General features: G+C 41.7%; 1 protein-coding gene across 1 annotated transcript in view; it reads right to left on the bottom strand.

Moving 5' to 3' along the window:
* Positions 1–2968: 2968 nt before the first annotated feature.
* LOC119422053 (homeobox protein Dlx4a-like) overlaps positions 2969–12068 on the bottom strand; it is a 31911-nt gene continuing 22811 nt past the window's right edge. The window contains exon 3 of the mRNA XM_037689395.1: positions 2969–3459. Within this exon, the coding sequence (XP_037545323.1) occupies positions 3220–3459 (240 nt within the window). The 3' untranslated portion in view covers positions 2969–3219. The remainder of the gene's footprint in view (positions 3460–12068) is intronic.

Here is a 12068-nt window from a genome sequence, read left to right as displayed (position 1 = left end):
GGACCAGATTGAACTTTTTTGGATTTTTCTACCTGGATTATTGAGCATGCATCAGGATATTTTAAAAAAACCTTTGCAATTCTGAGAGAAACTGCATTTCCTGTGAAAATACATTGTGAATGCTTATTGTAGAAGAACTTACTGAGAAACAGATGAAATTAGCTAAAAAAAAAATACTGACGTAGCTGAAATGGAAGAACAAGCTTAAATTAGCAGAAGAAAGCAGAAAGAACACACATTTGGTGAAACAGGTTTAAATAAACAGAAATTAGTACAAAAATTAGGAAATCGGCTAAAAAAAGTTGAAATTGGCAACAACAAAAAAATGGGTGAAAAGAAGCTGAAAGGCAGAAAGAAGCTTTAACTACCAGAAGGAAGTGGACTGAGCTGAAATGAGTTTTAAAAAGTGGAAATAGCTGGAAAAGAGTTAGCATGAAAACAGCTAAATAGTAGCTAAAACAGATGAAAAAGCTAAACTAGAATAATTAAGCTGAAATGAGTATCCATCCATTTTCTTTAACTGCTTATTCCATTTTGGGTCACGGGGGTCGCTGGTGCCCATGTCCAGCAATCACTGTGCGAGGGGCGGGGTACACCCTGGACAGGTCTCCAGTCCATCACAGGGACACACAGAGACAAACGAGACAAACAACCATTCACTCTCTCACTCACACCTAGGGACAATTTAGAGTTACCAATCAGTCTAACATGCATGTTTTTGGTCTGTGGGAGGAAACTGGAGTACCCAGAGAAAACCCACGCATGCACGGAGAGAACATGCAAACTCCACCCAGAAAGGCCCCTGGACCGGGGTTTGAACCAAGGACCTGCTCGCTGAGAGGCAGCAGCTCTACCAGTTGCGCCACCGTGCTGCCCTGAAATGAGTATAATTGACTGAAATCATCAGAAAGAAGTTAATTAGGCTGAAAGTACCAGAAAGTACCAAAAACATTTGAAACAGCTGAAATTAGCAAGAAAATGTTTAAAAGGTAGCAGAACAATTAGAACAAGCTTAAATTCACAGTAGAAAGCAGAAAGAACACATTTGCCCAAATAGACTAAAAGAAGCAGAAATGAGCACATAAAAGTGGAAATTATTTGAAAAAAGCTGAAATTAGCAAAAAAAAAAAAAAAAACAGCTGAAAAGTGGTTAAAAAGACAGAAAGCAGTTTAAGTTACAAGAAGGAAGTGGAGAGAGCACATTTTTGCTGAATTACACTGACGAATAGTTGAAATTAGTGCAAAATGTGGAATTAGCTGAAAAAGATAAAATTAGCATAAAAGCAGCTAAATAGTAGCTGAAATAGCAGAAAAAGCTGAAACACATAAATAAGCTGAAAGGAGCGTAACAAGCTGAAATTAGTAGAAAGAAGTTAAAAGAAGCATAAAAATGTTGTAGTTAGCAGAAAGAATCTGAAAGGAGCACAAAACAGCTGAAAAAACCGCTGAAAGTAGCTGAACAAAAAGTTTTAATTTGTACAAGAAAGTTGAAAGAAGCTGAACCAGAACAAAATGTGAAAGGAGCAGTGAAAGGTTGTAAACAGATCTAAAGATTTGAAGGATGATAAATGAGCTCAATTCATTTTCTATGAGGAAAAAAAGTGGCGGACAAGACTATTGGTAAATATTTCAAAAAGCTAAAGTTGCACCAACACCAAAAGTCATAGCAGGATTGTCCTGAAAGAGCTGAATGTGTGATTTGTTGAAATAGCACAAAATTTGTGGAACGAGAAAAATTCTGAAGAATGTACAGAATAAAAATGGCTCACAACAGTGTGAATGCTTCACAGGTGTTCACACTGTTCGTTTGTAGGCATGATGTGAAGTTTTCCAGTGTGAGTAACCATGGATTAAATGGCTGCCACAATTCATAGCTTTCAGAATGAGCTCCCACTTTAATTGTTATCCATTTAAACCTTTAAAACATACAACATGATGATTTAGCAACAATAACACTCTTAAATGGAAGTTGAAAAACCTTTACACCAAGAGTTCTGGGACTTTGTAACACATTATATAACATTTTTTTAAACAAGTCTACATCTTACAAAAAAATAAACATGAAACTCCACCACAGAACCTTCATTTTATTTAGTTCTTTAAAGCTGATGAACCTTTAACAATAGCAAACCAGTAGACTTACTAAATCAGTACAGTTTATACAAAAATATGGCTAAGCCTGATGGAACCAGACAAAAATATTCACTTTTAAACTGTCATTGACTTATTTAAGGTAATATTAATGGTACGGCAGTGGTGTAGTCTAGGTGGTACGCAGGTATATGAAGTATAACCTCTAGAAAAGCTTAAGAATTTCAGTATACCCACTTAAATGTGTCCAATGATGCATGGCATGTCATTAGACACATGTCATCGACATGTTCAACAGCAGTTAAATATTTCCGTAACAATCTATCGGTATGGGGCGCTTGTTTGTACATTCGCTTATCCAGCGAATTATTGTATAATTAATACTTTTGTACTTACTACTTAATACTTGTACATGTTTTGCTTTGATAATGTTTTATAAATGCTATGTTTTTAATACAAAGCCAACTGTTGTACAAAGTTTGTTTTTCATTTATTCTAATAGAAGCATCAGAGAAATTTGGAAATGTTCAATACGCTTAAAAATCAAAAATAAATTGATGATTACATTGTACCAACCGGTGTACTTTGGTTTCTAAACACAGTATAGGGACCGACCATGGTAAAGTTAGTTTTACGTTGGACGTTGAAGATTCGCGCTCCGTGGCTTCAGCAGTGTCCCAACGGCCAACGTAAAACTAACTTTACCACGGTATGCCCACTACAAAAACGTAGACTACACCACTGTAAAGTTTACTGCAACTATGAAGCTGCACTTTGGTTTTCACTTGAGTCATTTTAAACACCCCCAGCTGCTTTGCAACCACAACGTGTCTTAACAGATGCAGAAGGGTTAAGACATGTGGAGTACAGTCGATCTGTGGTCTATGTTGGTGTAGGAAGATTCTCACTCAGCCAGGACACATTTTAGTACTGATTCAAAATGTCTTCAGCTACATTATAGATGTCCAGTTGGTTTGGTTTTTAAAAAGAAGGTAATTTTTATACCATTTATGTATGTTTCACTTCCAGAGTGGCTCAGCCTCTAAACACGGTCATTGTCCTGTGCTTGTAGCTGTTTGTTGGTATAACACAGCAGTTTATCCCAGCATGGTTTCATCCTGCTGTCTGTCACATCATCTGAGTCCTTGGCATGGTGTCCTGCTGGTGTCCAGGGTACCAGTGTCCAAAATTGTTCATGTACCCTCCTGAATGTGCGGGTGCAGCTTTGGCACCCATACTGATGTCCCAGAGAGAGCACGGAGAGGAAGACGGTGGTGGTGGCGCAAGGGGATCTCTCTCAGGTCCACACGGCCCATTTTTCATGATCTTCTTGTATTTAGATCGTTTGTTCTGGAACCAGATCTTCACCTGGAGGACAAAGGAGAGACGAGAGTTAAAAACCAAATGACAATGGGTTTCATGGGTCAGGTTTAAGCATCTGTCATAAAAATGTTCATTAAAATGTTGAGAGATAAGATTAGATTTATGGTTTTTGAGCTGAGACATATTGTTTCAATTATTTTATCACCATATTCATGTTGCTTTCCTTTTTAACATACTGAACCAAACTGGACATTTTGTGAACTGGACTAAAACTGTTACTAATACATCTGGCACTTCTACAGGCAGTGCACACACAAGTAGTTAATGGTTTTCAAGATTAGATATTGTGTTGTGTTTTTATGTTTGCTAATAGTTACAATTTTCCATTCATCCTTCCATCCATCCATCCATCCATCCATCCATCCATCCATCCATCCATCCATCCATCCATCCATCCATCCATTATCTTCTGCTTGTACCAAAGTTGTGACGCGGGGGCAACAGCTTGGGGAGGCCAGACATCTCTTTCTACAAGCACCTCTTTCAGCTCTTCTGGAAGTACCCTAAGGAGTTCTCTGGCCAACCGAGAGACATAGTCTCTCCAGAGTGTCCTGGGTCTTCCTCGGGGTCTCCTCCCAGTCGGACAGTGACTGCTGGATATGCGCACCAGCAACACCCGCAACCCAGAATGAATAAATCAGGTAAAGAGAATGGATGGATGGATGGATGTCTTCCCTGGGGTCTCCTCTCAGTCTAACATGCTCCAAGCACCTCCCTTGAGAGGTGCCCAGGAAGCATCCTTACCAGATGCCCGAACCACCTCAGCTGGCTCCTCTCAAGGTTCTACTCCGAGTCTCTCCTGATAACTGAACTTCTCACCCTGTCTCTAAGGGAGAGTCCAGCTACCCTTCAGAAGAAACTCATTTCAACCTCCTGTATCCAAGATCTCTTTCTTTCAGTCACTACCCAGAGCTCATGACTGTAGGTGAGGGTAGGAACGTAGACTGACCAGTAAACAGAGAGCTTTGTCTTACAGCTCAGCTCCCTCTTCACCACAACGGACCGGCACAGAGTTCGCAATACTGCAGACGCTGCACTGATCCGTCTGTCAATCTCACGCTCCATTCTTCCCTCACTCATGAACAAAACTCTGAGATACTTGAACTCCTCCACTTGAAGCAGAACCTCACCCTTGACCTGAAGAGAGTAAACCACACTTTTCCAGTTGAGGACCATGGCCTCAGATCTGGAGGGATTGGATTTGGATTCTCATCCCTTCATCTTCACATTGGGCTGTGAACCGTTTCAGTGAGAGCTGAAGATAGATCATGGCACAATGAAGCCAACAGGACCACATATCATCTGCAAAGAGCAGAGATGGAATCCTGCAAATAACAAGTTACAATTTTCGATTTGGAAAAGAAAATGTAAATTTTTTAGCCTTTCAGTGAAAGCTAAAAAACCTGATCCTTTCAGTTTATTTATATAGTGCAAATTCACAACATGTTGTCTTAAGGCAGTCTAAAATGTAGTAAGAAGTGCAAATCATATCAAATTTATAAAAACAGATTCAGTATGCTATATAATTTCATATAGTCAAAGAAGGTGTCTGTTTAAGGAAATCAGAAAATTGCATCAACTCTTTACTTGACAAAATGTCCCATCCCAAGCAAGTGCTTCAGTGACAGTGAAGCATAGAAACTTTATTTTTAACAGGAGGAGAGCTCAAGCAGAATAAGAATAGAAAAAGTTTTTTTTTCTGTGATAAAACAAGTGTGCTGGCGCAACTGGTAGAGCTGCTGCCTCTCAGCTAGCAGGTCCTTGGTTCAAACCCCGGCCCAGGGGCCTTTCTGGGTGGAGTTTGTATGTTCTCTCCGTGCATGCGTGGGTTTTCTCCGGGTACTCCAGTTTCCTCCCACAGACCAAAAACATGCATGTGAGGCTGAATGGCAACTCTAAATTGTCCCTAGGTGTGAATGAGAGAGTGAATGGTTGTTTGTCTTGTTTGTCTCTATGTGACCCTGTGATGGACTGGAGACCTGTCCAGGGTGCACCCCGCCCCTCGCACAGTGATTGCTGGACATGGGCACCGGCGACCCCCGTGACCCAAAATGGAACAAGCGGGTAAAGATAATGGATGGATGGATGGATGGAAAACAAGTGTGCAGTGGCACGGTGGCTCAGTTGGTAGAGCTGTTGCTCCTCATCAAAAAGGTGGCCAGTTCAAATCCCAGCCGGGGGCATTTCTGGGTAGACATCAAAGTTCATGCTCAATAATCCAGGTAAAGAAATCCAACAATGTTCAGTCAGGTCATCTGGATAGTTTTTTTTTTTTGTTTGTTTTGTTGAGAGATGTATCACCCTCCATCCAGGGCTTCATCAGTCGGAGAAGACTTTGATGTCTTGAACCTCGTTGGCTATGGTTGCCCGGGAGGAGTTGACGGGGGAGAGGACATCCCCCAGAAACCATCTTATCACCAGCAAACTAGTTGGTCCACTGTAGGAGTGTACTGCTTGGTGGAGAAAACAGTTTGTATGTGACTTCTCAGACTGATGAAGCCCTTTGGATGGAGGGCGAAATGGCTCAACAAAAAATTGTTGGCTTTCTGGCAGGAGTTTACATGTTCTCTCCGTGCAGCGTGGTTTTTCTCCGGATACTCCAGTTTCCTCCCACAGACCAAAAACATGCATGTTAGGCTGATTGGCAACTCTAAATTGTCTCTAGGTGAGAGAGAGAGAGAGAGAGAGAGAGAGAGAGAGAGATTAAATGTTTGTTCGTCTCTATGTGTCCCTGTGATGGACTAGAGACCTGTCCAGGGTGTCTCCTGCCTCTCCCACAGTGACTGCTGGACATGGGCAACAGTGACCCCCGTGACCGGGAAAGAAAGAAGTGGGTAAAGATAATGGATGGATGGATGGATGGATGGATGGATTGATGGATGGATAGATGGATGGATGAATGGATAGATGGATGGATGAATGGATAGATGGGTGGATGGAAAAAAGTGTGCATGAAATGCATCAATCTTTTCCTAGAAGCTGCTTTTAATTATACCTCATTTAAAAGCCTTCAAAAAGAGAACTTTGAATGTGTAATGATTTGAAATACTGTAAGGGGGCAGTATTTAACCAGTTCAAAACCTTCAAAAAGAAACTGAAGGATCAATTTGCCACAGTTCTACAAAAAATTGGTACGAGGCATCGAAAAGCAAACTCAGGTTGAGATTCTAGAGCTTCTGAAAGGTTGAATGTTTGTTTGGCTGAAAGTGTACTAAAGTTAAAAGCCACTTATAAATGTCTGCAGGTTGTAAATGACGAGTTGACGTATATATTGTTTAGTAGTTTTCAGTTTTTCTCCTTTTCAGATGTGTAATTTGAACCAGGTCTCCAGCATGGACCACAACACTGACTTCAAGTGAGAGATTCAGTGTTTGTTCATGTAGTTTTACTGAACGATGACATACAGGCGTTACTCATCATGCTCATTGGATCGTTCAACATTCCAGATGTGAATAATGCTGCTGAAACAGAGGCAGAAGATCTAAAAATGGCAAAAACTGGTAGCACTGGGTAAGAAAAGACAAATTAACAGGGTAACAAAAAACATGTAGTTTGGCTGTAAGAGCTTGAAGTTTCTTTGTAAGCACATGTTGAAATCAGACCATGAGTCAGGAAGCAGGTGAATCTCTCCCATTACCTGTGCTGGCCACACATCACGCCCCGCATGGGTAAACCATGGGGGTGAACATAAACAGAATAGTACAGAACATTTTTATTTGTTTGTTTTTAAATATTTCATTATTAAGAAGAAATAATTTACACACAAACTGTTCCTTGTGACTTGTTGTAATCAAGTATGGACAGTTTTACACTTATGTCCTACCTCAGGTAGGATTTGAACTGACTGAGCGAGTTGAAAGTGAGAACACAACCACTGCACCATGCCTACACTAAGAATGCATGTAGTCATGTTTGACTTTTATCTGTGACTAAGGAACGTGTCGGTAATCAGGGTAATTATTTGACTTTCTGCAGAGTCAGAAAAATCATGACCGAGGAGGCAGAATTATGAGGAGAAGCAACCTCAAAACGTTTGCTCACACCATGCTAGCATCAAAGGAATAAGAACTGAAAAAGTTCCTCAGAGATCTGGTGTTCACCAGACCTATCCTGGCAGGAACCGCAGCCGGTGGTCCAACGGACTAGGGAGCCCAGGGCAGTGTCCTCAAGCTTCGAAGGTTCACCCTGCACCAGTGGAGCTGAGAGAAACATGAAGAGTGGGGCCAAATATCCACATCCAGGCCAGTGGCAGGTACCACACAGGTGTCAGCAGGATCCAGAAATGCCAAGCCACAGCAAAAGCAGGAAATAATCCATTTCTTGTCCGAGAAATGTAAGTGGAATAGACCAGGCAGATATTTAATTTCACCAGTTGTCCTCTGCTTTTGTTTTTCATTCAACCTTTGTTTATACAGGTTAGTCTCACTGATCCTCGGGGACTTATTTACAAGTGTAGTGGACTAGGCCTACGTCGAAACTAAGTCTAAGGTCAAAACTCTTGACCTTTAGAACCTTGTGGGACAGGAACTGTCATTTCATGTATTTGAATACATAAATACAGGTTCACCCATCCTGAGACTTTCTTTCTTGAAGATTCAAGTGAAAAGAACACTCTCTTTTTATTATCATTACTATCTTACAAATGTTGATAATCAAAGTGTCTTAGTTCAAACCATTTTAGATGTTGCAGTGAACTAATCAATTTTATTAACTGAGTAATGGTTTTTATTCTCATGCAAAAGTTAGAACTCATGTTAAAAGCTGTTGCAGAGTAATTATGCATTTTTCTGATTTCTGCTTTTGAATGAGCAAGTGTGTGCGTTTACAAGGTTACAGTCAAACGAAAAACAAGTTGTTATGTTAAAACTGTCATGTTTTAGAATCCTCTCAGACGTAAATAGAGATGTTTTGCACCTGTTTCTTAAACACGCCACAACAAAACCCTCTCGGTCTGTGAGAACATTTCTGAGCTGTCCCATAACAATTCTCGCTGTCTCTAATCTCTTACGTCACAAAAACACACCCCTTCTGGTCGTTTCTGACCAATGAAAAATCCCAAAAAGTGAACCGGGAAAGAGTCTTTAAAATGTCAGTACTTCCTGGTCTACACAGACTCACGGAGTTACAGACTCACAGAGTTGGAGAGTTGTCAGACTTCTAGAGTTCTGGAGTTCTGATGGAGTGCTGTTGGAGTTCCTGACATGACAACAAAGCTCTTCCGAGTTCCATGGGATTATAACATTTTCCACTGAGGTGAATGTGTGTCGAACAGAGCCTCGCCACTACTTCTGACGAGCTACAGCCATTCTAAGGAGACGCTGGACCGGTAGCGTTAACGGAACACCATATCTGCTGATTATCATCAGAAAGGTAATGGGTCAAGTTTCCTACCAAGCGTACCGAGGCGAGCTGGGCTTCTGATGGAGAGTGTCGGTTCTGGTGAACACTTAATTTCCCTCACATACCATCTTAACTCCCTCTAAACTTCTTCCCATCTTTAAACTTTTCTATCAAGTAGAAATTCTTCCAGATATTTAGAAATGTCTGTGTAAAATGCTCACCCACATTCATGTGGGCAAAAGATCATAGTTGTACAGTTTTCATAAATGTCTTTGGTGCAGCAACGGAAAAATCATGGCCGTATGATTTTTCCTGGTTGATTGCTTTGTTGTTATTTTCATAATTTGCCAAATTAATGTACATGTTTGATGTTAAATTTGATTCTGTAAATAAATGACCGCATTCATTTTGATGGGTCAAATCTAAATGACGTCTCACGTTTGCATTTCCTTAAATTCAATGCACGTTTTATTCAGTCCAGAAAAATGAGGAACCCGCGTTAAATGATGAATATATCCCAGCATCTGTTCATCTACACAAGAGAGACCTGATTCTAACAAAGAGTGACGACACAGTGGACAATCATAAAAGAAAGCATACTATCTGAGAAGAACAAAAGAAAGAACATGGTATTTAAAAAATGAAAACAAAAACAGCTACATTATAAGGCGGTGTAGAAAACTAAAAACAGAAACATGTCTGCATTGGTTTTTGCCAGGAACTTAACAGATGTTTGAAGCCACTTAGAGAGGTCAAGGTTGAGAGCTTCAGATATTTTTGCAAGATATTCCAGGAAACAGGAGCGGAGTAGGAGAAGGCCCTTTTGCCAAGTTCACTGAGGGAACACTGCAGGTAATGATGTCCTGAGAGCACAAGCTGTAGCTGCACTCACACAGAGACATGTAGGAGGAGATGTATGAAGGCAACAGACCAGATTTACTGCGGTGACGATGACCTTTCTGCTGGGAGGGAGCCCAGAGGAAATTAATTTGGACTCCTGACAGGAGCAGGGGTACAGTTTTCTGTCCACCATAGTCAACCACACCAAGAAAACCGAACAAGAGAGGACACCATCTGCTCTGTGGTCCACACTGCTCTTACCCACTTGGAGCAAAAGGACTCCTACGTCCGTATGCTCTTTGTGGACTTCAAGTCTGCCTACAACACCATGATCCCCCAAACCCTGATGGACAAACTATTCACACTAGGACTAAGCCCCTCCATCTGCAACTGGGTCCTAGACATCTTAACAAACAGAACACAGTTAGTGAGGATCCACAACTTCTCCTTCTCCACCATAACTCTCAGCACTGGCTCTCCTCAGGGATGTGTGTTGAGCCCTCTCCTGTTCACTCTGCTCACGTATGATTGTGCAGCTACCCATCCAGGCTGTCACATTGTAAAGTTTGCAGATGATACAGCAGTGGTGGGATGCATCACAAACAATGATGAGTCCAGCTACAGGCAAGAGGTGGAACACCTGGAGAGCTGGAGCAGGAAGAACAACCTTCACATCAATGTGAAGAAGATGAAGGAGATGGTTGTGGACTTCAGAAGGAACAAACACACCTACTTCCCACCACCCCCACCCCAACATTAGAGGATCTGCGGTGGAAGTGGTCTCCAGCTACAAGTACTTGGGTGTACACATGAACAACAACCTCAGCTGGAGCAACAACACCACCAGCCTGATCAAGAAAGCTCATCAGAGACTCTACTTCCTCAGGCGGTTGAGATGAGCTGGTCTGGGAAGCTCAGTCCTCACCTCCTTCTACAGGTGTGCAGTGGAGAGCATCCTGTGCTCCAGCATCAACGTGTGGCATGGAGGCTGCACAGCTGCAGAAAGAAAAGCTTTGCAGAGAGTGGTGAAGGCTGCACAGAAGATGTTGGAGTCAGCCTCCCCACCATCACAGACATCTACACCTCCAGATGCAGGAAGAGGGCCACCTGCATCATGAAGGACCACACTCACCCAGCACACATACTTTTTGCTCTGCTCCCCTCAGGAAGGAGGTTGAGGAGCATTAAGTGTAGAACCACTAGACTGAGGATCAGCTTCTACCCTGAGGCTGTTAAGACTCATGAATCTATAACCAGAATAATCACTGTGAAAAATCACATCATGTCGCTGTTGATCTGTTTCATGTTGCTGCAGATTTTATTTGTACTCATCTGCTCACACAGACTCATGTTCATGCTGCTGTTTGACATATTGTGTTTATTGTTTTTATGCTACTAGTGCTCAGTGTAGTTTTAGTTGATGTTTTTCTTTTACATTTTATTGTTGGATGTAACTGGGACCCTGTGTACATAATCTCATTCCACCACATGCACCACATATTCATTCAACCTTTATTTAGACAGGTACATCCCATTGAGCCTCGAGGACTCATTTACAAGAGAGACCTGATTTCAACAAAGAATGATGACAACAATGGACAACAGCGACAACAATAAACAGTTATAAAAAGTCATACTGCAGGTTTTTTTTTTACAAATAAGATGGCTAAAAAAAGTAACAAAAAACAGCTAGATTATAAGGTGGATGTAAAAAACTAAAAACAGGAACATGTCAGCATTGGTCCCTGCCAGGAGTCCAACAGATTCTTAAAGCCACTTAGAGAGGTCAAGGTCGAGAGCTTCAAATATTTTTGTAAGATATTCCAGGAAACAGGAGCCGAGTAGGAGAAGGCCCTTTTGTCAAGTTCAGTCCTCACTGAGGGAACACTGCAGGTAATAATGTCCTGAGAGCGCACGCTGTAGCTGCACTCACACAGAGACATATGGTGCGAATGACAAAGAAACTCTGACTCTGATTCTTGACGCCATGTCAAAGATCCGGAAGAGATTGGAAAGCAGCGACTTAATACCAAGCACAAAATATAAAAACAAAAAGACAAGCCAGATGAAGAGAGACAGACAGCTGGCCACACTCACTCACACCATCTTGACTGCAAAAAACAAGCATGCATTGAAATGCTTGATGCCATTGCCTGATGCTGCTTATGAGTATGCCTGTACAGAAGCATTGGCTGCCTAATTAGCATGATTAGGAACACACGTGCATCAAGTCTGTTCTACAAACACAGCTCTTGAAGCATCTCGAGTCTCTGCTTGATGCACTTCTCATGTAATTCACTGAAGGGAAGCATGGTGTGAGCACAGGTTTGTATGCTGGGTTCAGGGGCGGTCCTAGCCTGCTTGGTGCCCTGGGCAAACAAATCCTTCGGTGCCCCGTCCCCTAAGCCCACATC

The sequence above is a fragment of the Nematolebias whitei genome, chromosome 15, assembly GCF_014905685.2.
Source record: "Nematolebias whitei isolate Nwh7 chromosome 15, NemWhi1, whole genome shotgun sequence".
NCBI lineage: Eukaryota > Metazoa > Chordata > Actinopteri > Cyprinodontiformes > Rivulidae > Nematolebias > Nematolebias whitei.
The sequence above is the reverse complement of the archived record's forward strand: the minus strand, read 5'-3'. Positions and strand labels throughout refer to the sequence as shown.